Source organism: Ciconia boyciana, chromosome 2, assembly GCF_034638445.1.
Source record: "Ciconia boyciana chromosome 2, ASM3463844v1, whole genome shotgun sequence".
Taxonomy (NCBI): Eukaryota; Metazoa; Chordata; class Aves; order Ciconiiformes; family Ciconiidae; genus Ciconia; species Ciconia boyciana.
This window is the reverse complement of record NC_132935.1, coordinates 143,608,397-143,635,674: the sequence shown is the minus strand read 5'-3', so window position 1 is coordinate 143,635,674 and position 27,278 is coordinate 143,608,397. Positions and strand designations below refer to the sequence as shown.

The 27,278-nt window shown below is 38.0% G+C and overlaps 1 protein-coding gene across 4 annotated transcripts in view; it reads left to right on the top strand.

Moving 5' to 3' along the window:
• The window catches only part of CDK14 (cyclin dependent kinase 14), a 354,521-nt gene that overhangs the window by 80,304 nt on the left and 246,939 nt on the right, over nucleotides 1-27,278 (top strand). For all 4 annotated transcript variants that reach the window (XR_012041197.1, XM_072854293.1, XM_072854295.1 and 1 more), the window contains exons 3-4: nucleotides 6,505-6,750; nucleotides 18,008-18,102. Coding sequence is in view for 3 of the 4 variants with exons in the window: in XM_072854293.1 (XP_072710394.1) it covers nucleotides 6,505-6,750; nucleotides 18,008-18,102 (341 nt within the window). In the remaining variant the exon portion in view is untranslated. The remainder of the gene's footprint in view (nucleotides 1-6,504; nucleotides 6,751-18,007; nucleotides 18,103-27,278) is intronic.

The following is a 27,278-nucleotide window of genomic DNA, read 5'->3' as shown; positions in this document are numbered from 1 at the left end:
CAAAGGTGATTGTTCTTTGTTATTGAGGATGTCTTTATTCATATGAATAAATTCCGCTGATATGGGACAGCCTATCTTTTATGAAGTACCCTAACAGGTAATTAATTCAGGGGACATTCATGACTGTTTTAAAATTCATGAACCATAAGGACTATAAATTACTTATATGTTTTAACTGATCACTCTTGCTCTTTAAATGATATATTACTTTAAGCAGTAAATGAGTTAATCCAGCACCCTTTAATTCTAAGAATCCTGTTTGTTTGGGACTTCTTAATTTTGCTGACAGTGATGAAGTGAAAAAAATTTTGCATTGAAACTGTATCACAATAACTAAATCTGATAAACCATTTTTTTTACATGAATCCCAAATGCAGATTAAAGAGTATTGTTTGAAATTATATAAGGTGATTCAAAGAGACATCTTTGTTTAGAAATGGTTCCATGAATGGTTATACTGATTTTTATTTATTTAATGGGGTTTATTATAGACTTTATGCACGGAACAAAAATACAGTTCTTATTATTTCAGTCTCTTAACTTCAGCAGTAATCTTTATGGGAAAAATCTGGCTATTTGCAGACATTATGACTTGAGATATGATAAATACTGTGATGTTAGGGTGGGGGCTGTAGGAAACTGTAGCCCAGTGATTCTTACTGATGTAATGATGACTAAGTTTGTTTATCCTAGAGCGGTCTTGGGATCTTCTCAAATTGATTGTGAGACTGAGTAGGAAGAGAGGGGAAAAAAGACTGTCCAAGCTGTTTTGTTGTCTGTCATGCATTGTCTTCTGATTCTGATCAGCAACTAGGAAAGTTGCAAAGTATAAACTGTGTTATGCTTTTTTGTGGTTCTAAGATTAGGAATTTTGAAGTGCCCTTTCTGACGTTCTGGGTGTGTGGTAATAGTTCTTTTACTTTAAATAAATAAAAACACACGGAGAAACACTAAAATAACTTCTCATACCAAACTGCACTAAATTTTATGGGGCTGCTTTTTTGCTTTACGTTGCCAGAATCTGTGGTAGCTCAAGTAATGCTGGAATTGAGATGAATATTCTGTTTTTCTAGAAAAATCTTCCCATTGCTATTTCTTTGAAAAGTAGAGAAGAGCTCTTCAGGCAACTGTGAAGTGGCTGTTTGTGCTGTAGGTTTTAAGCGGCAAAATGACTTCTGTCTCATCATCTCTCTTTTTGTCTTACCTTTAGTTGAGACTGAGTAAATAATTGTGACCAAATTTAAAAAGTGGATTTATTTCAGTCATGAGGGTGTGGAGCATGGATGAGATACCAGTGGCTGCTCTGGTGACTACTTAGTGTATTGGCATACTGTTTGGCAGCAGAGTGTGAAACAACTTGGGGAAATACAATTGTATATTTAACATTAATGATCCTTATGTGAGAAATGTAATGGGCAGGGTGTTCATGGAGAGGTGCTTCTGTTGGACCACACCTGGGCTGACAGGCATCTTTTCTCCATGGCTGGGGTCAGGGACTTTCAACTACTAATACTTTTACCTCGCTGGGTAGGAACAGTCATTGCTATTTTCAGATTAAATCCTTTCCCACAAGGACACCAAGTCCCTGGACAATTTCCGAGTGCTGCTTTGGAAGTGCTTTTCCAAACAGTAACTTCAAACACAAAAAATGAGTTTCTGTAGAACCACTCTGTTCTCTGTGGAGAAGAGCAAGACTCCTTCCAAAGGGAGATTGGGTGTTGGAGTCTAGTTTAGGTTGTCCAGGACTTTCATCTTGGAACCGAAGCAGGGACTTGGGGGATGAATGTCCTACATGTAAAGTTCTCTGCTGTGAATACCATACATACCATTGCCATTGTTTTGTTTTACCTTTTTTCTGTGTAGGAAATATATATATATAGTCATCTGCCCCTTGTCCCTGCCCCTCTGCTGCTGTTTTTGCCAACATCTGTTTTTCAGCATGCTTCTCCGAGGTACCGCTGTTGGGATTCCTGCCAGGTGGGAACTTAGGTGGCAGAAAGCAGCCGTACCCTCTCTTATGTTTCATGTCTGAGGTCACCTAACATGCTCAAAGTCAGAGGTGGTGAATCGGCCGGTGACTTCATTGAGCCTTTACTCTCTGATACAAGGTTTGGAAGGACAGTAATGTCTACTTGAACGATCCTTACGTGGCAGAGTTTTTTGGCATATTGCCTGTTCCACTTGTAATAATCTATAGTTGTTAAATCTATTGAGTTGATTGGCCTATTTTTAAATCCTGTTTCCTATAAAGATGAGAGAAAGCATAAACAAAGGTCCCATTCCTCTGCTCCCCATAGTTACGAGATCTGCTGGCAGGAATACCTCTTCTGAAAGTGATAACTGTGATTTCATTGTACCACTTTTAAAAGCTAAATAGTTTCTGAAATAGTTTATACTTCTGAAAGTTATGCTTTGAATGTAGTTTGTGATGGGAGAAGTACCAAATCATGGCAGTAACTCTTGAAGGGGAAAGAATCAGTTAAAGTGTTGACATACCTTAATGTTTACTTCTATGATGACTTTTGTTAAAGAAACAGTAACTAAAACTGCTTAATGACTCATGCTGTTTGCTAGACCAAAGTTTCTTTAAACGGATATCCCATTCATACTGAAAAGTTCTTGCCTCCTTTTTCTCTTGATTGCATTTTATAAAGCATAATTGTCATCTTGTGTGTGACAAACCAAAAGATCACCTGTACTGTCTCTACATAGATTTGGGGAAAGTACTTGTAATAGTTACAGTGCCATTGATCACATCTTCATGTAGCACCAGTTTTAGACTGTGGTGGCATTTACAGCATCTCACTGAGTGTCTGGACTCCACTGTTTTAAGTACAGCATTACATTGATTTAAAGAGCAAGGGCAAGAAGGGGTGATGAATCACATAGATTGACTTCCTATATGTCATGAGCTCTTACAATTATTTAACTTTGTTTTTTATTCTGGTAATGTAGCTAAAGCAGATATTCAACAAAATCATCCAGTTTTGAGGCTGCACTGGCAAGAGATAGTTCCACTACTTTCTGGATTGTCATCTTCATTGGAGTGTATGAGGGTTGTTCTGCGTGTAGCGTTGGTAAAAGAGTAGTCCTCACTCTGAAGAACCTATGGCTGTGACAAATACTATGCTTTAACTGGAAAATGGTCCTTACTCTCTTACGCAAAAAGAAAACTGGAAATAAGAGGGTAGGTTAGGCTTCTCCTGACTACCAGCAAGGAACTACCAGGTGGTAGACAGTGGTTTGCAGGTCTAAGAGCTTCTGATGCTAGGTATTCGTATATATCATTTGAGAGGCTGAAATTTATAAGAATTACTTTTGTTATGCAGTACAAGGGAAAAATGATACTTAAAAGGCTGAATTAGTGTAACAGAAAAATTCAAACCTGTACTTTTCCTAAAAGCAATCTGGTCATGCTGGTGAAATCTAAGATCATTTGTATGCACAGGAAGATCTCAAAAATGTGTTATGCATCAGTCTTGCTCAGTACACTGTTGCTTTTTTGCATGATAAATCACTGTAGAATAAGTTCTACTGTTAGCTGGAGCACAGGAGTGGCAGGTCAGCATGCCCGCTGCCCAGGGGCAAAAGCAAAGCTATTGTGGTAGCTTAGCTCTTGCTGATGGAGGGAAACCTGAAATTACCAATGAGTTTACTACAACCTTAAGATGCATAATTTTGAAGTTATACCCAGTGCTCAGTACTGATGTTTTAGACCTGCTGCTTTCAGATTTGACAGAGCAGAGTTTCAGCGTGAAGTTGGACTTGGCCTATCAATGACAGAATGTAAAACAACTGCTTAAATATTGTTTCTCTTCAGAGTTGTATAGGGAGGGTAGACAGATTGGAAATGTGTACCCATCAACAACAGCGTAAGCTCAGCTCTGTGGGCTTCACAGTGTGCTGTGGTCAGCGGCCACTTGGAGAGACTTTTATTTCTGCTAGGGAACTATTGATATAGGTGAGAGAGAAGTGATGAATGAAACCCCTTGCCAGTGCTGGCAGAAGCGCTGCAGTTGCAGAGCGGGCAGAGGAACGTGGGGAGGGGCCTCTGCTTTTGCACTTCTCTGCGGTCTTCAGACTTTTCCATTAGTGACACTGGTGTTCAGCTTGTGCATCCACTGAGGTGTTTGACTTCTGAGCAGAGGCGTAGTTGGTGTACATCTTGGTTTTAGTCATTTGCAAGTTTGAAGTTGGCTATTAGAAGATGATTGTGGGGATTTTTATCCTACTCCAGATTCAGTCAAGTGACCTGAAGGTGAAAGTGTCCCCTTTTAATATCTAATTCCAAACTATTACTGCTTCCAGTAGAAATGATCAATAGTAACAGATGTCTTGCATTTTTTTTTTTTTTTTTTTGATGCCATGCTTACTTGGCCCATGTTAGAGCTAAACATGGAGATTTTCCAGTGGAAAAAGAAACTAGAAGCAGCACTCATGGCATTACTGTCTATAATATGTTTATAGCTGTGGATTCCAAACATTTTAACCAGCTGCAGGTGGCCTTTGGTAATTTGAAAGGATGACAAGTACAGCTTTTGAACATTTCCTCCCTATCTCCTGCCCCTGTTTTCTAGATCACAGGATTCCATAGGCTGAGAAATACTTACTGATTTATTTGCATCCATGTTGATTAAGCAAAATGGAAGCGCTGCTATGTTAAGAGTAATTTCAGTTTACATTACGTTAAAACATCTTTGTTGGTAGCAAGCGTCGCAAGAACACGGATCTGGAGAGAATAGTGGGAAGTACGTGGGTGCATGTCTGTGCATATAAGTTGTTTTAGGGAAAAGAAGCCAATTAATTTTACAAGAAGGCTAATTAAAAATTCTTTGTGCAGCAGCTCTTTATCTTTTCTCTCTGAAGTAATATATCTTTTCTCTCTGAAGTAATAGACCAAAATTACATAATTGCCTTAATTTTGGCCTGAGAGGGAATTATCATTCGGAATTAAGGGATGCTGTTCCTTTTCTCAGTTAAAACTTGGTTAATTTTTAGTCTTGGAGAAACCATTTTAATGAGAAGAAAAGTGAACCCTTGTGAAGCCTGGTTTCTAATGCTAGTAACATCCTTCATTAGAGTTGACCTGGTGGATGATTGTTTGTCCAGATGGTACTGAGCAGGAAATGTACTTTAAATTTTTAATGTACAAAAGAAATCTTTGATCTACTGTTACAGTGCATCACCAAAACCACAAAACATAAAAAACACAAGGTATAGTCACCCAGTATTTCTATAAACAATTGAAATAAGTTGGATTTCAAGGCACAGAATTCCTCCGGGGAAATGGCAAAGAATAATTTATTGGAGAAGTTTGTATTGGAGACACTTTGGGTTATGGGGGAAGAGTCCTGATTAAATGGTAATGGTAAATATTTATTTTTGTTTTTTTCATGTTAACTATTTTACAACAGCAAATTTTCAGAAATGCTTAGATTGTAGGTGCTTGAATGGAACATTATGCTTCTTTGTATGTATTTCAACAGTACGGTTGACAGCAAATTAACACTGTGTATCCTTAAATACTTGAGAATATAATGGAAAAAGTACATTGTAGATTCTTGTGATTTAAGGAGCCTCTTGGGTCTGCTTGCCTCACACTTCATAGCTTTTCCCTGCAGCCTGAAAGCTAAAATTATTTATTTTCTTCTCAAGTAAAAGTTGAGTCTCTTATGGGTGAAAACAGAAGCTGAGGCCTCAAATACAACCCCCCACCAACTGTGTGATTTAAAAAAATGTCTTATACGTTGGAATGTATTAAAATTAAAACCATAAATGTACATGACTGGAGTATCCAAACTCGCTGTTCTGCTCATTTAGTTCTTTTGACCTAGCAATAGTGTATTTTGGTAGCTTAAGCAGCAAGTTGCAGTCTTCGGGGCTTGGCAGGGTCATACTTCACAGTAACAAGGAATTGAACTTCTGTGCTTTAGTGTGCCATTGAGCTGCAGTCTCACGTTTCAGTGCCTGGGAATTGATTTACTGATTTGATTTTCTGAGACATATGGTGGTAATAATAATAACAACACTCTATAAGCATTATTTAAAAATACAGTAATATACCGGTATTGGATCTTTGGCAGGCCAGCCCTAAAGTGCCCACACAGACTACCATCATTTATTTAAGTTTAGTCTCATCCAGTTTTAAACAGATGGAAATCAATACTGTTTGTGGATATCAGTGGCTAGATTGGAGAAAGAAGTGAAGTGGCATTTTTGCTAAGAACACATTGTACGAGAAAACACATGTATGATTTTATGTATGTTCCTCTTTCATCTTTCTTTGTCAGGATCTTTTAGTACACTGTACAAAGACAGGCTTTTTATTGTTATGACTGTGGTGTGTGTGTCCTATGTAAAATGCATGTGCTGTTTGTAATTTTAATGTAGAAATAGAAGATGAATGCTTATGAAGTCCAGTGCCTTTTTTGATGCTGGCTGAGGTATGGATTGACATGGACTTTAAGCCTGTTAGAGTCAATAAATGCTGTTTTTTCCTTTCAGATATGTGTCACAAAGATGTCTACACGGAACTGCCAGGGAATGGATTCAGTGATCAAACCTCTGGATACAATTCCTGAGGATAAAAAAGTCCGGGTTCAGAGGACGCAGAGTAGTTTTGATCCATTTGAGAAACCAACTAATCAAGTGAAGAGGGTTCATTCAGAGAACAACGCTTGCATTAACTTCAAAACTTCATCTGCAGGGAAGGAATCACCTAAAGTCAGGCGGCACTCCAGCCCCAGCTCTGTAAGTCCACAGTCCTGACACCTGCACCCATACCAAACGGTGAAATTAATAACAGCAAATGTTTTCTTGCTTAAGAAGGAATTGATTACTTGGAAACCAAACAAAAAGCTCATGGCTGCTATTAAAGGTGTTTCCCATGTATATTTGTAGTGTTACGTGTAACATAGAATAAGAAAATAAACTTGAAAAATAATATATTTTGAAATTCCTCTCAGATATTAGCTAGGGTATCTTACGGGATTTCTAAGCATTTTCCTGTCCTGATCCTGGTATGGCATTACAGCTGCTATAATGTTTGTGTTGCAAATTTTGTAGAGGGTCGCTTATTTCCGAGGAGGAATTCTTTCCCATGAAGTTTAGGAAACCACATGAATTGCCTTTTTGACTTTCAGATTTACGTTTTAGAGAAAGAAATCAGAGTTGACAGATATTGTTTACATTTTTAAATTCTCTTTTTAAAATCAAGTAGTAAAAATAACATTTATTTCCATGTCAAACTGTGTGTGTGTGAGAGAGAAGAGAGAGAAACAACTGAGAAGGGTTTGGCGATACATCATTGTTGTTTTGTTCTCAAGTATTTTGAAAGAAACTAGATAAATAAAATGTCATATCTTTTATGAATAATGCCCAGAACAGATTTCCCCCCCAAAGACCTTCAGAATTATTGAAAAACTATTTCTGTTATGCTTTGGCAAGAAAAATCCATAATAATGTGACCTTTGAGTTGAAGACTACAGATCTAAGCAGAATGGATGTAACACTTCAAATCTTAGTTGGCGTAAAATAATTCAAAAGGTGGATTGCCTTTTCTTTGTTCTTTTCTTTCTTTTTTGTTTTGCTCTATCTTCTGGACGTCTTCTGTCCTCCCTACAGAAGTCTGACTGAATTCTGTCAAACTTCTAAGAAGAAATGACAGAGATTCATTTTCTGTAGATGAGCTTTGTTTAACTCATGTGAATTCAACGGATGTCATGCCTCAAGAGGACTGTCCTTTTTAGAAAAGGTTACATTTTAAAATGTAACCATCTGTAGCAAAAAGAAATTTGCTTTTTCATAATCGCCTGGCATTATATAGCTGCTGCCAAAGATGTCTTCGATGTGTTCCAGATGAGTTCATAACAAGGAGTTCTTACCATAAAACTTTTACAATCATTAAGGATGGATGGAACGGTTTGCACCGTGTTTACGTGTGCATGATGCCTGATTATTGTTTGGCACCACACCTGTCAATTTAAATGACTTTTTTTGAAAGTCTTTCCTTAAGTTTTTTTGTGGTACTAACTCTCCCCATCTCTGCTGTTCTTATCTCATTCCTCTTAGAAACTATTACTAATTTCTGTTAATGCCTTATGTACTACTTTTCTATTAAAACTGAAGGGTTTTATTTCCTTTGCTTCCCAAATTTTGAAGCAGACTTTTTTTGAGACTGCGTTATTGGCAACTTGTTCTTTTCCAGAGGGCTGGTACTCTACTGCGTCCATGCAATCTCCTATGATCCCAGTATTTTCTTATGTAAATGATGTTAATGCTTCATCTTCCAGTATGCTGCTGGTTAGAGCTCTAGCTAAATGTACGCTTTTGGTAATCTTCTCCTACGCTGACTCACACAGACTTGCTGGGGACGTCTCGTGTTAAAGTAGGTGCATAGGAATTTCCTGAAATACAGTTCTCATTTCTCAACTTACTGTAATTCTCCCTGATTTTTATAGCTCTCTTCAGTGAACTCAGTTCTTCCTTCTGCTTGGAGGCATTATTGGTTATTTTTGACTCTTCCTCACAAGGAGTGATCCGAAGAGCACCTGGCAAGGAATAAGTTGTGGAATAATGTCAATGGTCATGTCAATGAAGCGGAAGAGCAGAACTTCACAGCAAGAGGTGGTGGTAGCCCTCTGCTGATCGCAGGTCACACCTGGTCCTGCCTGGCAGACCTAAGTTCAGATGTGCAAGGCAGAGATACGATCAAGCCGCCCCCCTTCCCCCAGAGACTGAATACATTGCCTCAGGCAGGAGATGTTCCGATGCCCATTTCATTGAGCATATGTCTATGTGGTTAGTTGCAGGAATTTGTCATTCTCTGGTTTTGAATTACACTTGAAGGGTTTTGAGTTTCTTTTTTTTTCCTAGTCCTGATGTTGTATAGCAGATGCCCTTGCTACTTCCTCTTCTGATCATTACTTCTTTTTCTCCCTTGTCAGAGGACTGCTACATATTCTCCCGTATTGAGTTATAACTTGATTCTCTGGAAATTCGTCTGCTGTATAGATTATACCAGTCTGAATGTGCATTTTGGTTTCTGTAAATGTTCTTGAGCATGCTATGCCCTCTGGGTCACACTGACTACAGTTGTGTAGTTGTGTTTCTGTTTTGGCTCTGCTTTTGGTAAGCTTTATTTTAAGATACTCTGATAGATTTATGGTACCTTCAATTTGCATTTTCTACGCTTGATTAGTAGAGGAACTGAATTAGAGATAGGCTTCCGTTTAGTCTCTTCCCTTTCATCTTTTAAAGTCCTCTGTAGCCATCAGGTGGGGAAGTGATGTCTTACAGAAGGTACATGGATGGGGCTTGCAGTCTCTATATCACTGCCTCTGCTCAGGTGAAAGTTCTTTATTTGTCTCAGAAATAACATTTTTCAATACGCGACCTGAAAGACCTTGTTTATAATGCCCTGGGGCATTAACTTCTTTTTTGATCAGTTTCAGAAGCTTTATCAGCTCTCTGCTTCAGTGTTTGGTGAAGATCACCAAATAATACTCACAGGTAGCATGTTACCCATTTTGTGTTTTCCATACCTTCAAAATGCTCTGCACCTTGTGATGAGAAAGATGACACACACACAGGTTGGGGGAAGCTGGAACTCCGTGTTCCCGCCCACAGATTGTCACTTGGAAAAGAGATCACTTGCTCTTGAACATGAAGTAATTTTCTGCAGTTAATGTTGCACTTCGTTGCAACCCGGTAGAAATCCTGTGTTGTTAATTAGTGCAGTAGCATACAGACAGAAGGTAGCATATTATTTTTTTGTTCTTATAAGACAAACTTAATTTTTACACTTAGAGTCTTTCCACCTGACATTTATATACTCATTATGTAAAACAGTCACATTGCACTGCATTTTCTTTCCCCCTTCTTTTAAACATAAGAAAACACCTATGAGTGTGATTTCCAAACTGTTTAAGCTGATTGAAATTGGATGTTATTATGGAATGAAATTTCCAGCAGAACAGACTTATCCTTTTATCACATCAGAATAATGGATAATATTCACCTTGGAGGTAGTGAAATAGGTGTTTGCCTACGTGTGCATCACCTGTTGGGCACTGTTAGAAGGAGGGAACTTGGCTCGACAAACCTTTGCTCTGATCCAGCCCAAAACAATATATATGTGTATATATACATGTATATATATTATAAATGTGTAGCTATAGTTGTGTGTACTTATCTATTTGTCTATATCTATCTTTCTAAAAATCTTTTGCTGAGTCTTTTGCCTACCAAGGGAAGAAACTTGCTTTTCTTTTCTCCCTAACTGAAGAAACAGTAAAACTACAAAATAAACTGGACAAAATAAAAAAAGCACAACTCAAAACCAAACACATGCCACTCTTCCCAAAATAACACTGGCTTTGGAAGATGATCTGACTCTAATTCTCTGAAAGTTGTATTTGAGATCCATGCTCTTCAGGCATGTGGCCTTATTTATTTTTCTCCAGTGCAAGGTGAAGTTTTATTGTATTCAGTGTACACATTTTATACACTAAAATAGTACTTTTGCACAGTATGTAAATAGAATATTGCAAGTTTTATAAGCTAGCCATCTGGTCAAGATTTATTTATGTAATGATACACATCAGTTTGTTCTCTTTGAAAGGCTCAAGATCCATGGCAATGAATTCAAATGTCATGCTAAGGTATATGTACTACCTTTCAGTTACTTTTTAAACACTAAATGCAGCAAAACACTAATCTTCTACCAACTCACATAAATGTAAAAAATTAATTCAGATAAAAATAATTCGATAAGCAATGCTTTACTGCATTGACTCTGCACTCTTTTTGGCAGAGCAGTCTCTCTTCTGTTTCTGTAACTTCTGTTAATTTTCAGTCCTGTTATATGCAACTTTCCTCCAAAAAAGTGCAAGCAAAAAGCATGGACTGATCCTATTAACTTGTAAATCGGCTGCATAAGAAATCTAACTTTAAAGCGGACACTAAAGTCAGATTTTTGGCTAAAAGTTAGGCATCATTTCTGTCTGTCTAAACACTTGGTGTGCTGTTCTCGCCTGTCTTCCTCTTCAGGTGTATGCAACCTTCTCCAGTTTTAGGAACCTATTAATTACTAGGGTAACTGCATCCTTCCTGGTCGATACTTTTTATTGAGGTAGAATAATTTCAGAGTTCAGTGTAGAGAGCAGATTTTTCTTTTCTGGCACAAGGGAAGCTTTAATAATCATTGACCTGGAGGATACTCTCTAGATGATAAGGCAGATAAAATGTGGCAGTTGGTCCAGCTCCTGTGCTTTAATAGTCTGGAGAACAAGTAAACATCTTTAAAAACGGCATCCTGCCCTTTTACAAAGAACTCTATGGTTGCTCCTGCTCAGGTTGCTCTTAATTTATGGCTATGTGTTAAAGGGTTAGAAAGATGCCAGCAACAGGATGGGATCAGATAGAGTTACAGCTCAGATTATTGCTTGGTTTGGATTCTTGAACATCTTTGTATCCCTTGAACATTGCCCTGGAAAACAGTCCAACTTGCAAGGTTTAAAAAAGAAAGAAAAAAATGTGATCAAATTGACCTGTTACTGTACATAAGATGAAACCTTAAGAAAGGGGACTAATTACTGTGAAACTTGCATAGGATTTTGTAAAAGAAGCTTTACCATTGTGTCAAAGAAGACAAAATACAGATAGGTTAAAAAAAAAAACAACAAAGTTCAGTTCTTGTGATTTAATCTCAGTTAGGCCTCTTGGCCTACCTTTTACTTTCAAGTCTTTCTAGCAATGAATTTCTTTCTTTGGAGACATATAATGAAACAGACCTTTAGTTTTGATTCTCAATAATTTACAGTGGTACTGTGAACATAGTATTTTTCCCTTGAGGATAATTTTATATTGAAGTTTAATATCCTGCAGTTTAAAAAAAAAAAAAAGGTCTATTTAAAACTTAGGCTCGGGAGTGTGCTGGTTAAGTGTGACATTCACAAGCTGTTTTGCAGTTATGAAAACTGCATGAGAACATAACCCACACAGCTTCTATAAGAATAGTCAGGTGATTGTCAGTGTAATTTTCCATTAAAGCTTTCTTTACGACATAGATTTTGAAAATTTCCGAGAAAGAGAGGTATTCACATGGCAATGTAGTGCAAGGACTCATACTGCAAGATCTTGGATTAAACCTGTTATCCCTCCTGCAGTCTATATCAATGAAATGGCTATTTGAAATGAACTGGTCAGAAGAGACAGTTTCCTCTCATTTCTTTTTCTCTCTGTTATTTTTAATACTCTCATGTCAGTTTGAAATACTAGCTTCTTCTATTTCTGTATTCAACATTTTGGCATACTCTTTCTATCCTTGTTACTATGATCTGTATTTCCTTAACCAGAGGGGAAAAAATATCTAATATTGGTTACTGTAAGCTGTCCTGCTAAAGATGCTCACTCCTTGTGCTCAGTAGTGCTCTTAGACTAATCTTGCACTGGGAAAAATGTAGGCTAATAAGAAGAAAACTACCTTAATAGAAATTATTTTCAAGGAAAGTGAAGCATAAAGGCAAACAATTAAAACTCCCGGTGGGTTTCTGAAGGGAAAGACGTGCACTATTCTGCACTCCAGTTGCCAATGTCCTCTTGGGGATAACATGATCCACCGCAACCTGTGCCTTCACAGTGACTTGGGACTATGTTCAGTTATTCAGAGGCATGAGGACCTTCACTCCCTTCTGTTTTAGTAATTCTTCTATCTTTCCTATTTGAGTTCTCTGGAAGATTTCTCCCTAGCATGAAAATTCACTTTTCAGTGATTTTCCAGTGGTATCAATTTCTTGCTGACTGGTTGTTTACTGCCTATTTAACTTTTTGTCCATTAAATAGTTCAAGCTTGGTCACACATACACCTGTGTTTTATTTTTTTCTTAGCTTTGAAAGTTCTTTTTTTGTAGCAAACATAAAGCTCTAACACTGAGCAATAGGCTTCTTTATGCCGAAGTAGTCCCACTGATGTTCAGTATATACAAGTCTGTGTGGCTATAGGGAGGAGGTCTCCTTTTGGCTAATATCCAACAAATCATGATAAAATTTTCATAGAAAATATTTGAAGGCTTTAATTAACTAAACAAAAATTTTACACATTCAGTAAACAACCAGTTTTTAGACATGGCAAAGATTGTCCATTTATCACAGTCACATTACATCATGACGTATTTTGGTCGAGAACCGGATCAATATGAACCGGCAGTGTGTCCAGGTGGCCAAGAAGGCCAATGGCATCCTGGCTTGTATCAGGAACAGTGTGGCCAGCAGGACTAGGGAAGTGATTGCCCACCTGTACTGGGCACTGGTGAGGCTGCACCTCGAATACTGTGTTCAGTTTTGGGAGAGACATTTAGGGTGCTGGACTACAAGAGAGACATTGAGGTGCTGGAGCATGTCCAGAGAGGGGCAACGAAGCTGGTGAAGGGTCTGGAGCACAAATCTGATGAGGAGCAGCTGAGGGAACTGGGGTTGTTTAGCCTGGAGAAAAGGAGGCTCAGGGGAGACCTTATTGCTCTCTACAACTACCTGAAAGGAGGTTGCAGTGAGGTGGGGGTCGGTCTCTTCTCCCAGGTAACAAGCGATAGGGCAAGAGGAGATGGCCTCAAGTTGCGCCAGGGGAGGTTCAGACTGGATATTAGGAAATTTTACTTCACTGAAAGGGTTATCAAGCATTGGAAAAGGCTGCCCAGAGAAGTGGTGGAGTCACCATCCCTGGAAGTATTTAAAAGACGTTTGGATGAGGTGCTTAGGGACATGGTTTAGTGGTGGACTTGTCAGTGCTAGGTTAATGGTTGGACTTGATGATCTTAAAGGTCTTTTCCAACCTAAACAATTCTATGATTCTATGTCAGTGTTTTAGAGGGTTAAAAAGCAGTAAGGAGGAGTAAGAAAGGCAAATTAATAGTGGTAGAAGCATTGTAATGTTAGATGTTCAAAAAGTAGCTTTGAACAAACATTTATCAAAATATGTTAATTCAGCTAAAATTAGCTAAAATTAGCTGAATTTCAACTAAAATTAGTACTCTTTTCTGTTGTGAAATCTTGTCTGGGTCAAATTGGAGGATTGCACCAGCTTTCTAAAACATAGGGGAACTTCTTGTGAGTCTGCTGCTTGTGAGATATGTCGGTGGCTGATGCAAGCACTGTACAACTGACGTGCTATGGATATGTCTCACTCGCTATGTGTATTTCAGTCAATCACATCCTAGGCAGAATATGGGACTCTTGTGACTCAAAAAACACAAATCTCTGTGTATATGTATTCCAATATATTTTACCAGAAGGAATAAAATACTTTAAAAGAAGAAATTATACTTAAAAGTGAATTTTCTGCATTTGATTTTAATATTAGCATTTGTTAAAAAAAAAAAAAGGTACCATAATCTTGCTGTAACAAGGCATATTTTTTTAACAGAAATGGTTGAAAAAGATAAACTAATGTGGAGAAATCTGAATAACAAAATTCATAGCCATGAAGCTGAAAAAATAACTATATGAAAGGGAAAGTGTAATAATAAAGTAGGCTGAAATGGTTACAATTTTCATCAGTCACATGGAACCTCATATTATTTAGATCCCTTCCATAGCCCTTTATTTAGATCCCTTTAAGCTTAAAACTTAAGTTTTGGAAAGTTTCGTATTTTTGCATTATCCCAGTCAGTCTTCACCTCCTTTATAATCCAGAAATAAAAGGAAAGGTGAGAAGTGTGTGAACTTCTTACCTTTATGAGCAATTTGTGATTATAAGTTTGAATTAATGTGTGAGGCTCCATTTAAAAAAAATTTGAGAAAATTCTGGGGAAATGGTAAATTTGTTCCTTCATTTTCTAAAGTAATTGCATGTGCTCAGTGAGATCTGTCTTGGTGTTTCATTAAGAAATGTCATGCAAATTAGTTTGCAAAGTCTTCTGCTGCCTCAGAATTTATTTAAATTTTTTTGGTAAAATCCTCTGAAGTGCTTTTCTACACCAGATACCTTCAAAAATTGTAAGCCTTTTAAGATTACAAATGCAAGGAAAAATAATGTCCATTTTCACAAAGGGAGATCTAGTAGTGTGTGAGAACATGGGCAATCCCATGTAGTGATCCAATTGGAATAGAGCTGAGCTCCACTGTGGAGGTGCTGTAGCCAGGAAAGAGGAGGATATCAGCCACGTGGTTTTACTGCATATGGGACAGGCGGTAGCAACGGAGTTGCTGGTTGTTTTCTGGTTGTTTCTGGCTTGCTCCTACCTAGCATGAGCAGGCACCGGACAAGAGATTCAGGCTGCCTGGGGAGGGTGGCAGGTCAGCAGCTGAGCCCTGGGGCACTGCGTGGAGTTGCCCCTGAGGACAAGAGAGTTGCAACCAGCACCTCTTTTGTACAATCAGGAGTGAACTCTCCTCCTGGTCCCGCCAATGCAAGCTTTTAGCGTGTTGCTCGTTCTCAGTGAGGATGCAGCAGCTTCCAGGAGGAGAATGAGTCAAAAGGCATGACCTTAAATCTGTGCTTCTGGCAGCTGGAGTATAGAGAAATGAGACTGAGGTTGTAGGAATAATTACTGTTGATGATTTACTGTGTGGTAATGGATTAAAGGCAGCCTGTTTCCTATCAAGATCTTAATGCATTACAAGTTGTTGTGACCTTTATATTATGGTTTCCAGTGGTATAAAATAAAAGTGAATCTCAGTGTGAAAATAGAAATGGGTGTGAAACACATGTATAAAGTCTGTCCTTTTTCTTCCTTGCCCTATGAGGAAACCAACAGTGAACCATTTACTGTTAACTGGGGCAGCATTTCTACTCCAAACAAAGCTGCTCACTGTGTGTTCACTGCAGCCTGCAATTTGAGAAATACTTTGCTATCCCTCTTCATTATATGGGAGACACTTAAACATCTAAACACTTTTTTTCTACAGTTTTGTAATATTGCATTAGTCCATAATTGGATACTTTAAATGAAAAAGCTACTTGAATAAATATTTTAGTCACATCTATTAGTGACATCTGTAATAAAACTTTGATTAAAAAAAAAAAAAAATTTGTTTCTAACCAGGCAGAATGCCTTTTTAAGCACAGATTGGGAGCTGAGAATATTACTGCCTTATCTATAATGAAGTGGTCCAAATAATGTAACAGGAAAGAGATCTGAGGTTTCCCATATGACATATTTTCCTCAGTCTATTCATATTTAGGAATTGGATAGCAAAATAGTAGGTCGTTCTGTGTATTGGAGGGAGATGAAAGGGCTCAATTTTGCAAACATACCTGTGTATATCCTGATACCATTCAATAGAAAGCTGGGATTTTAGTCTCAAAAAAGCAGTGTATATGCCAAAGTGCCAGAATTATATCTTAGGACAAATGTAGAATTGTTGAGTAAAGAGAATTTTTGTATTTTCTGGCTAATGGTTAAATGAGTGTAGCGGACAGGTATGAGGTACCAAGTCATCTTACCTGGCATGCTCTTGTCTGTTTAAATAGAAGTAATTTTTGGGCTCAGTTGTTTTAAAAGTTTTGACCATGGTTTTAAAGGAATTTACACACAGATGTGTCCTGCACTGTAATGTTTGTCTCCTTTCAAAAAACCTAAAGCTTGAGTACACTTTATAAATCAGGCGTAAGATCCTAAATGTGAGCGTACACTGTGTGCAGCTGTGCATGGCTTAGAGTCTCCCAGTTGAATTCAACCCTAAACATGCTGGATTTGCTTGGCTACTTTTGTTTGTAACGTTATAACCACAGTACTAACGAATCAGGCCCTGCATCTGATTTGAGCATCAGTGCTCACCCTCCAAAATTTCTGCTCTATACTCTTTTGGTTGGTTTATGTACAGGACATCTGAGCACTGCAGCCTGAAATATAAGTACATAATGCTAAGGGCAGCTGCAGGTCAGTTTTTTGCAGTGTCCTTCTGGTCTTGGAGGGAAAATAAAAAGCCCTTTCCTTCCAGACAACTGGAAGGTGAGGAAATTTGGGAAAATGGGATACACTTCAAAAAACTCAAACATTTTCCAAGAAGTTCATCAGAAAGTTGTGTACAAAAATGCTTATCTGCAATGCTTCCAAGTACTTCTTTTTGTACAAGTTAGATATTATATTGCATCCTTTGGAATACCATTGTTTCATAGAATAAAAATCTAGAAAAGTAATTTATACAATACTATTCCTCATAATCTCTCTCTCTCTCTCCCTCTCTGTGAATTTTTTAATATAATCTTTCCAAATGAATCATTTTCATGTCAGGTGAATTTCTGGTTTTGCAGCGCTGTGGTGTTCTCTGTTAGGAGTGGGGCAAGTACCAGTCTGTTGCAAAGGCCAGCTGAGCTATTGGGCCCTTTGAGCAAGAATCAGTGCTTAGCTTGGTTCAGTTGTAGACCTCTCACTTAGGCTGCAGATATTAAGGCTACAGGATTTTATTCAACTATGCTGCATGTACCTGCTACTAAAAGTACAGTGTAATTATAACCATAATCTGAGGACTGTAAATATAATTCAGAAACAAGGTACTCTCTTTAAATGTGCTTTCCTGTAGTATTTTGACCGCGATCTGAACAATGGTTGATGTAGTGGGGTGGGCTTTAGTCTAAAAAATAATTTAAAAAAAGCAGCTCTTTTAATCTGATTTTGTAGGGCAGATTAAGACTGCTTAGATCTCTTAACGAAGATAAGCTGTTTTAGTTGTTACTGATCTTTTTCCCTGTATGAAGTGATATATGTAAAAAATAAACCAGCAATGTCTCTTTGATTAAGAACAAAATCCTTTTGATAATTCCAGTGATGTAAGTATATGGTTGATATCGGCAACCACCATCTGGGGTGTTGAGTGATGTTTGTTTGAGTAGACCATTATATTGTTTCATTAGCTCTGCTGTTAATTTTTTTTTTTTTATTGTTGGCTGCTGAAAACCTGCAGGTTATGAATTTTGATAATGACATTTGCTCTCTAAAGGCTGAATCAAAGCAGTTAATGTTGCGGGTGCAATATATGCTGAAAGGTCATCTTTTTTTGTTTTGTTTAGCCTACAAGCCCCAAGTTTGGAAAAGCAGACTCATATGAAAAACTGGAAAAACTGGGGGAAGGTTCCTATGCTACAGTATACAAAGGGAAAAGCAAGTAAGTGGTGGTTTTTTTCATTTAGTTTTGTGTGTAAAAGAAGATAACCAGAAGGTATTAACTGATGTTGCTGCACTTGTACATAGATCCCTATGAATGAATGCAGACTGCTACTGACTGCCATGTGCTCTAGTGAAAGAGGCTGAGACCGTATTGCATAGGTAACATATTACCTTCACATCAGAACAAGATGAGATCCCATTTTGTTAATCTGATGTTTTGTTTGTACTTCAATGTTGTACTACTTTCTCAATATGCATACCAAATTAAATGTAAGATATTTAATCTTTAGGGGTAAGAGTACAATATACTGTCAAGTAGATTTCTCTGATGTTCTGAGAGCAGTGCTGAGTATATGCAATGAGTTTGTTAGGCTTTTGTTTGTCATTATTAAAAAGCTTGGATAAAATAACATGAAGGGAATGAACGTAATTTTGGACTGCTGTAAGTTGAGTTTGTTTACAAAAGTTTATTTACAATCGTTGCAACTACTCCACCTCAAAATAATCTACTGTATACATGTCAAATATTTATTGTTTTCAGCCACTTTAACATTCTTTGTTGCAACTTTATCATCCCCAATGCTCTAAGTGCTTCTATATCATATAAAATAACTCAGTAAACACACTTAAAATATACTTCTTGAGCTAATGCTTCAGTTGAGATTTAGCTTTCATCAAGCAGAGTGTCTTCTGCAAGTTCATATATTTAATCGAGTTTTCGTAATCAAATTTTTAATAATAATAAAGCAGTTCTGAGAGAGGGATTTGGTATGTGCAATATCTTTATTTAAAAACTTTGTCTAGTGAATGATAGATGAGGCAACTTATCATTCTCAGCAGAGATAATATCATGACAGTCATGGGACAGAATAACTACTGAAACAAGGAAATACATGTTAACATTTTCCAGGGTCATTAAGTTAGGTAGGTACTGAAAATTATTTTTTTCACTGAGTTTTTGTAATAAATCAGAATGAGGGGTGTCCTCATCTCTCAGTAGCTTTGAGATTGATGAGCATAATGACAGCCAATATGAATAAAAACATGTTCTAAATGTAAAAGAAGTATTTACACATCTGCCATGCCGGTGCATGTATCGTCTTTCACTGGCAGCTTTCTTCAAGAAAATGCAGTCAAATGTATTGTTAATGGTTCAGTTATGCATCACCATAAGTTCCAGACATTATACATATGTAAGGTTTTTACTGGGTTCTATGTAATATGAGAAAACCATATAGATTTCAGCTTGTGCCTTATTACTAAAACCCTTTAAAAATCACAGCACGTATCTGGTGATAGTTACCCCATATGCCTTGGCTTTCAAAAAGATTGAATTAAGGCAACAGGGCTGCTAGATGTCCCGTCAATCAGTGGAACAGACTGAAAGTTAAAAACAAAGCAAAGCGCTTCCCTGAAGCTATTTCATTCAGAGGTGGTTTGTGAACATGTTACGAAATGTAGATTGGTTGGAAATATTCATTTGTTTTAGTAGAGCTAACTGCAGATCTGTAAGAAATACTTCAATGATTTTAATGGTAGCTGAATAATAAGTTGAAATTACTGGGCTCTCTGCATTCTCCATTATAAATAGCAAGCTCTGAATAAGTAGTGTGAATTATAACAGTTATATATAACTTCATTCTGCTGCTTCTTAACATCTTTTGCGAGGTCTTTGAAATGATTGTGAAAAAATTGTGTGTAACTACAGTGTGGATAAGGATGCATATGTAGAGAATATTCCTAATGTTATAGTAATATTCCTTCACCTGCTTAATTTTGTTTGGCTTACTTTTTTTCCCGCTGAGAATCGAATAATTCCCATATTACATAGCACAGTCCAGATTCAGCACCTCCAATCCAGACTTCTGTTTCTTGAACTAGGGAAACAGTTGAACTCCTTCACAGGAGGAGGAGGTTATTCCTTAAGAGCAAGGGAACACCACAGGGACTATCTGCTATTTCTGAAGGAGTTGTTGGTTGAGGTAATGTGGCCCTGTTACCTCTTCTGTCCCCATGAGAAGCTGAGTATCTGGCACAGATGATATCCCCAAAGAAGAGAGAGCATCACTGCTATGACATAGTATTGGGGAAGACAGATGGACGGGGGGGGTGAATGGATGGGCCAGCGTTGGCTCCGGCCATTCCATGAGAGCCTATGCTGCTGCTTTTCTGGCAGATTGACTCTGACTGTTTATAGCTTTATATCTAAAAAGATACAGGAATAGATAGAGAAATTTTTTTTCTAGCACCTGATGTTGGTACATAGGGTGAGACTATGATACGCATCACTGTGTTCCCCTGGCTACAGGCTCAGTGGGAAGAAAAATGAGCAAAACGGGTCAGAAGAGGACTGTTTGTTTTGGCATGTGCCCAGTTTTGACTGCTGAAGGGTTAAGCCCTCATGGCACACCGCAGAACGTAGACATGATGTGTATTTGGAAAAGCTGGTAATACTTGCACAACAAGTGCATTTTGGTCAAAATGTTTGAGAATCCCTAATTCTCAACCAACTCTAATGCTTGGCTTTCTTATTTTGCCAAAATGTTTCTGAGATGTGTCCTTAACTGTAGTGGAAGATGGAGAATTTAAGACCAGATTGAGCTGGTTTGAATGACACTTTGTACTCAGAATTATTGTGCTTAATATTTATGACCAGCTGCACGTGGTGAGTAGTGGGGTTTGTTTTTTTTTAAAAAATGCATTACCTGAGATGTATTTCATCCTTTTAAATTATTTCCCCTGCTGATCATAACGATGGAATAAAAAATTGAGGACCCTAGCTTACTATTTGAAAAGACTAAAAGATACATACCTGCCTCCAAAGACACCAAATCATCCATTTCTTTCCTAAAATTTAAAGTAATGTGTGCAGTAAGTTGCTTTCAGGGCAAGCCTGGCTTTTTACAACTTGGAGCAGGCTCAGTGGTACCAAGCCCTTGCCTCCCTATCAAACCCATTACTTTTCTGTCTATTTGAGTATTTGTGGCAGTATCCCAGGAAAGTGAAATGAAGTGGGCTAATTCCTCCTACTGGATGATGGATTTCTCTTTTTGTAGTCAGATAAAAATGATTCCCTGGAGTGAGGAAGCAGCAGAGTGAACAGGACTGTGTTATTGGGGAAAGTGAAGCAGTATTCTCTTAGGCTGGGCTTTTTTGTTTATTGGAGAAATAGCCAAGCAGCCATTTGTTTCTGGCTGATGGTTGTATCAATAGGCAAATACGTTTGATTTCACGTGTTGCACATCAGGCATGCATAATGAAACTCATCTTGGCATGTTGATTCTCTGCTTTCGTTCAGGTTAGATTCTCACATGTTACTTTGTTGTATAAAATCCCAAGAGGCTGCTTACTGCATGAAATTCAGATCACTTTGAACTGATTTCTGCTTTTTTAATGTAAAATTTTTGAGAAGTAGGCCTAGTAATTTACTGATAATACTGTAAAAAATGATGCAAGTTCAATTGACTAACACAGTGAACATTTGACATGCAATAGGTGCAAGGCAGTAGGTGCCTTTTGAAGTCTTGTATAATTTTATTTTGTGGTTGAGCTGAAGTGCTGTCTGTGTGTATCGACACGTGTATCTTCCTGCTGCCAGTGACCTTCTTCCCTCCTTGATTGTAAATGTACCTGAACGTACAGCAATGGGATCTGGCTTGATCTGTGGTACATAAATGTTGATGTGAGTTATGAGAGTCTGGAGATGATGCTGGTGACAGCACGGGGGAGCTGCTGCCAACCAGAGCCCCTTGCGAAGCAGTGTGGAGGCCTTGCATCCCCGCACTGGGAACTCTGCATATTGCACTTAAGGGAAAAACCTGTGCTTTTGGCAATATTATGAGTTGGCATGGTTTCTCTCCTCTCCTCCCACTGTGTTCAATTGCCCTTCAAGGCAAAGAATTAAAAAAGATTACCTCGGTTAAAGTAATGTGATCTGTGACTGCTGCTTGCACAGCATGTGTCTCTGTTTTGAGAGGCAAGCGAATGGTATCTCCACTGCTTCTGCACTGCTGTGATCTTGATCTCCTTCTTGTTTGTCCATGTGATTTTTAGTGTACCTTTACTTTTTTTGGCACCTTTGCTAAGTTGCATGTGCTCAAAGTATTGCAAAAATGTGTAGAATTTGTAACAGAGAGCTCAATCAACATGTTTTTGTCTAATTTCCCTGCCACAAAATTACATCATTTCAACTCATCCCTAATAAAATCCTTGTCCTAATAAATTCTGATCCCTATTCCTTTTAAGTATTAATATGAGAAACTGGCAGAGTACTGAGCAGAGCACAGTAGAAGTTGATGCTGTCAACGAGAGCTCGAAGGCTGCAGGGGTGTAGGGCAGTCCTTCAGTCGAGGTACCTCTCCTATTTCTGTTTGAAATCTGAATTTTTTGTGTTCAAGGTGATTCCAACATGTACCCAAAGATAAAAGGTATTTTTTCAGGTAGCTAGGGCTTTTTACATTTATCTCCATCAAAAGCAATACCTTTTACTATTCACCTGAAACTCAATACCGAGTTTATGGTATAAAGAGCGGATCTTAGAGAGAAATTGTGCTTAGGAGGGCAGGCACCATGCTCTGCATCAGCTGTGGTTTCCATGCGATGTTATTCTTGGGGCATCAGGGAATATTTGAATGATCAGTGGGAACTACCTGTATTTGTTGTTGGCATGATGTATTGTAGTATGCATTACAAATATATAGCAGACCATCATATATATATGTTTGCGGATGGCTGCTCACAAGAAAAAGGATGACTTAAGTATTTTGATTTTTATGATGCTGAAACCTTCACTGAGGATGACTGACAGGGCTAATTGCTGTTCTGACTTTTTTTTTAAGTTGCAGAATTTCTTTTACTTGTCATGAAACCTCCGTGACTCTTGCATTGTCTTTTCTTTTGTTTTATGTGGAATCTATGCAAGTGCCATAGGCTTCGGATGGCCTGAAGAACTTGCCATGGTTTTGTCTGTCATGCTGTCGCTTTTTAGTCATTCTCCTAGCTTTACTCCATGCCATGTGAGGTGTTGCGTTCACATGCTCCCTGATGTTTCATGTGCAACAGTCCAGTTCACAGATAATATTTTCTTCATGTTTTGGCCAATTTATTTAGACTGAATATTTCAAAATTGCTCTGGTTCATGTTGCCTTAGTTACCTAAACTTTCTGAACCTTTTATTTCTTGCAAATTGTGTGAAAACAGTGTTCATCTACAAATTAAACTCTTTTCATCTGAGGATACCAGATGGCTGGAAAATGAATATATATTCATGGATTTTGAAAAGGCACTTTATGGTTACCTACTAGAGCTTCCCAATTTTTTTTTTCATCTTTTTCCCCCCCTCTTTTTTTTAACTGATGTGCTTAACTGATTTTTGTAGGCTGCTTTTTACTATACATTTTAAAGTCATGACATGAGTTTATAAAGTGTGTAGATACATAGATGCTTTTAAAAAAATCTCTAGCATTGTAAATCTTTAATAAAAACAATAACTTCAAGTTGAATTAGGTGCAAAACTAATGATAAATAGATGTTGAACTAAACACCAAATGGTGGAAAAAATTATTAAAGTGGTGTAAGTACTAAAATAAGTTACTAAGGTTCGAACTAGAAGATGAATCATTGATTATATTGATCACTTACTGAGCAAATTTCTCAGTATTTAAAAGAAATATTGGGAGATTTTTCCTCTATTGTTGTATATATAAAGAGAACATTACACTATATATGCTGTGCTTCAACCTGCAAAGCAGTTTACAGGGGTGACTTAGCATTATTATCTCTCATGGCAGGGTGCGAAACTGAGGAAAGAAAATCTATTGTATTACTTACCCAGGATTGCACAGGAAAATGTGATAGAAAAACTAGGATAGAACATAGTTATATTGAATACAAGTGCTAAAAGTTATTGGATAGTAATTTATTGGCACTGACACATATATGCATGATTGGAATGATAGAGCAAACGCTAAAGTAATTTGCCAACTAAATGCCATTATGCACCAATGTATTTTCCAGTTAGTTGTGAAATGGCATCTCTCAGAAGATCCCCTGTGACTGTCTGCATGCAGAGTTGTAAGAGGCCACTTTACTGTTGTGGTTTAGCCCCAGTCGGCAACTAAGCACCACACAGCCGCTTGCTCACTCCCCCCTGGTGGGATGGGGGAGACAATTGGAAGAGTAAAAGTGAGAAAACTCGTGGGTTGAGATAAAGACACTTTAATAGGTACAGCAAAAGCCGCGCACGCAAGCAAAGCCAAACAAGGAATTCATTCACTGCTTCCCATGGGCAGGCAGGTGTTCAGCCATCTCCAGGAAAGCAGGGCTCCATCACGCGTAATGGTTACTTGGGAAGACAAAACGCCATCACTCCGAATGTCCCTCCCCTTCCTCTTTCTTCCCCAGCTTTATATACTGAGCATGACGTCATATGGTATGGAATAGCCCTTTGGTCAGTTGGGGTCAGCTGTCCCAGCCGTGTCCCCTCCCAACTTCTTGTGCACCCCCAGCCTACTCGCTGGTGGGGTGGTGTGAGAAGCAGAAAAGGCCTTGACTCTGTGTAAGCACTGCTCAGCAGTAGCGAAAACATCCCTGTGTTATCAACACTGTTTTCAGCACAAATCCAAAACATAGCCCCTTACTAGCTACTATAAAGAAAATTAACTCTACCCAGCCAAAACCAGCACAATCCTTCATCTCTTTCGGAACTCTTTGATCTTCTATTTTTCAGCCCTAATAAACATCACCATTGTGAAGTATCTTTAATCCACTGGCTTCTTCTAAGACAAGGTAACTTTTGATGGTGGGAGTCAAAAAGATGATGGGAACCAAAAAGAGAAATTGAGGGGCTGTATTAGTCCCTTGAGTATTTGTACCATAGAGCTTTAGCAGGACTGTGAGTGGTTTTTGTAAACTACAAACGTAAGTCCTTTTCAGTAAGAGAAATATAATATAAACCATGTTTACACTGAACTGTCTTTTATGATAATGATTAAAAGCAGTGTTTCCCTCAATGTGGAATTAGTTACTCGTTGGTAGAATAATCAGAGGGGACTAAACCTACAGTGAATTTGCCTCTGTCATGTTTCTTCAAATGAAAATTCTGGCAGAGCCTGGTTTCATTAGGCCAGCATGGTCTGTTTGGAGTTTTAGACGTCTGTTTGTGACACTAATATCACTACAGAGTAGATCTAATTAGATATTCTCAGGGTTTGATCATCATCAAACTTGATCATCAAACTTTGAACTTGTTGTGTAAATGAATATTTAACAATTGAAAGTTACTTTTTTTCATAGAAATTAGTTTTTTGAATTGTGTATCACAAGTAAGAACATTTTCCCAATACCATCTACTGATTTTTCTTCGCAGAAATGTTCCCAGGCTTAGCACTTGCTTGTGTTATGAACTCAGCTTCAACTCCAGCCAGTGGTAAAACTGTGTATTAAATAAAGAGATTGAAATCAGAGTGGCAGATTTTATGTGAATTGACTCTTTTAAATTTGTTATGTTTAGAACATTTATGGCGTCTAAATATAACTGAAGAACTTGAGAAAATAGTGTTATTGTACTCTTTTGTTCTCTGCATGGCATCGTCAGCATTATCCCCAGTGAAGCCAGTAAGTCACTTTACATTCATCAGTATTATATGTTCTTAATGATGCATTAAAGCATTAAATAATTTCTAATCTTCTCTACTTTCTCATAAATGGTCATTTTTATAAATGTATTTATTTTGGTAATGCTGATATGTGCTGTTTTATAAAAGGCAAAATGACACATTATATTAGCATTTTTTGTAATATCTGGCTCATTTGTATTTTTTATAATATGCAGGCTTTTACTATGTGCCACATAAAACAATTTGGACTCATTTTTCTTTTGCCTACATTGCATATAAAATCAGTGTCATGGTTTAGCCCCAGACGGCAACTAAGCACCACGCAGCCGCTCTCTCACTTCCCCCCCCCCCCCCCCCAGTGGGATGGGGAAGAGAATCGGAAGAGTAAAAGTGAGAACACTCGTGGGTTGAGATAAGGACAGTTTAATAGGGAAAGCAAAAGCTGTGCGCGTGAGCAAAGCGAAGCAAGGAATTAATTCACTACTTCCCATGGACAGGCAGGTGTTCAGCCATCTCCAGGAAAGCAGGGCTCCCTCACGCGTAATGGTTACTTGGGAAGACAAACACCATCACTCCGAATGTCCCCCCCTTCCTTCTGCTTCCCCAGCTTTATATACTGAGCATGATGTCATATGGTATGGAATAGCCCTTTGGTCAGTTTGGATCAACAATCCTGGCTGTGTCCCCTCCCAGCTTCTTGGGCACCTGGCAGAGCATGGGGAGCTGAAAAAAGTCCTTGACCAGTGTAAATACCGCTTAGCAACAGCCAAAACATCAGCGTGTTATCAATATTATTCTCATACTAAAACCCAAAACACAGCACTACACCAGCCACTAGGAAGGAAATCAACTCTACCCCAGCCGAAACCAGGACAATCAGGAATTTATTAGAAGAGATTATGTAACATTAAAATGCTGAATTACCATAAATTGGAAAACTGTCCATCAGCTGCTGCTGGTTTGCCTAAAGTAAAGTAGTTTTGTGTGATAATTAGAGAGGCTTCAGGACTTCTGTCCTTTCTCTGAAGATTTTTGGATGAGAGAAGGAGAGAGCGAGTTAGTTTAGGAAGGAGGACAGCTTGTAAGTTAGAAAATAGGAATTTTATAATCAATATTGTCCTTAATAGAAACTAATGAGGCAGTTGACAGGATGGACATAAGATGGTAAGTGAAATCCTTGACCTACTTAAGTGTATTGTTTTGAGAAGCTGTGAAATTGTTTACTTTGGACAGTGAGCAAGAGGGGTGGTTTAATGAATCCTAGATATTAACAGGGGCAGCAGTGTTGCCTTTTCGCTGTCTAAAAGGCTTTCCCCCTGTCAGTTTTTCTACTTGTATTTGAAAATAATGAAAATACTGAGTATGCTTTGAAAGTTGTGGAAGACAAATGTGAAGTAATATCTGGGAGGAATTGTGCTAACCTTATCTGATTGCTACCGAAGACTGCAAAGACAAGTTCTGTTAGGTTGCAGAGGTAATTTTCTCCAGGTCTCTCTTTTTCAATGTTGTTTCTAAGGAAATTGCCACATTATCTTGGCATGTCATCACAAGATTCAGG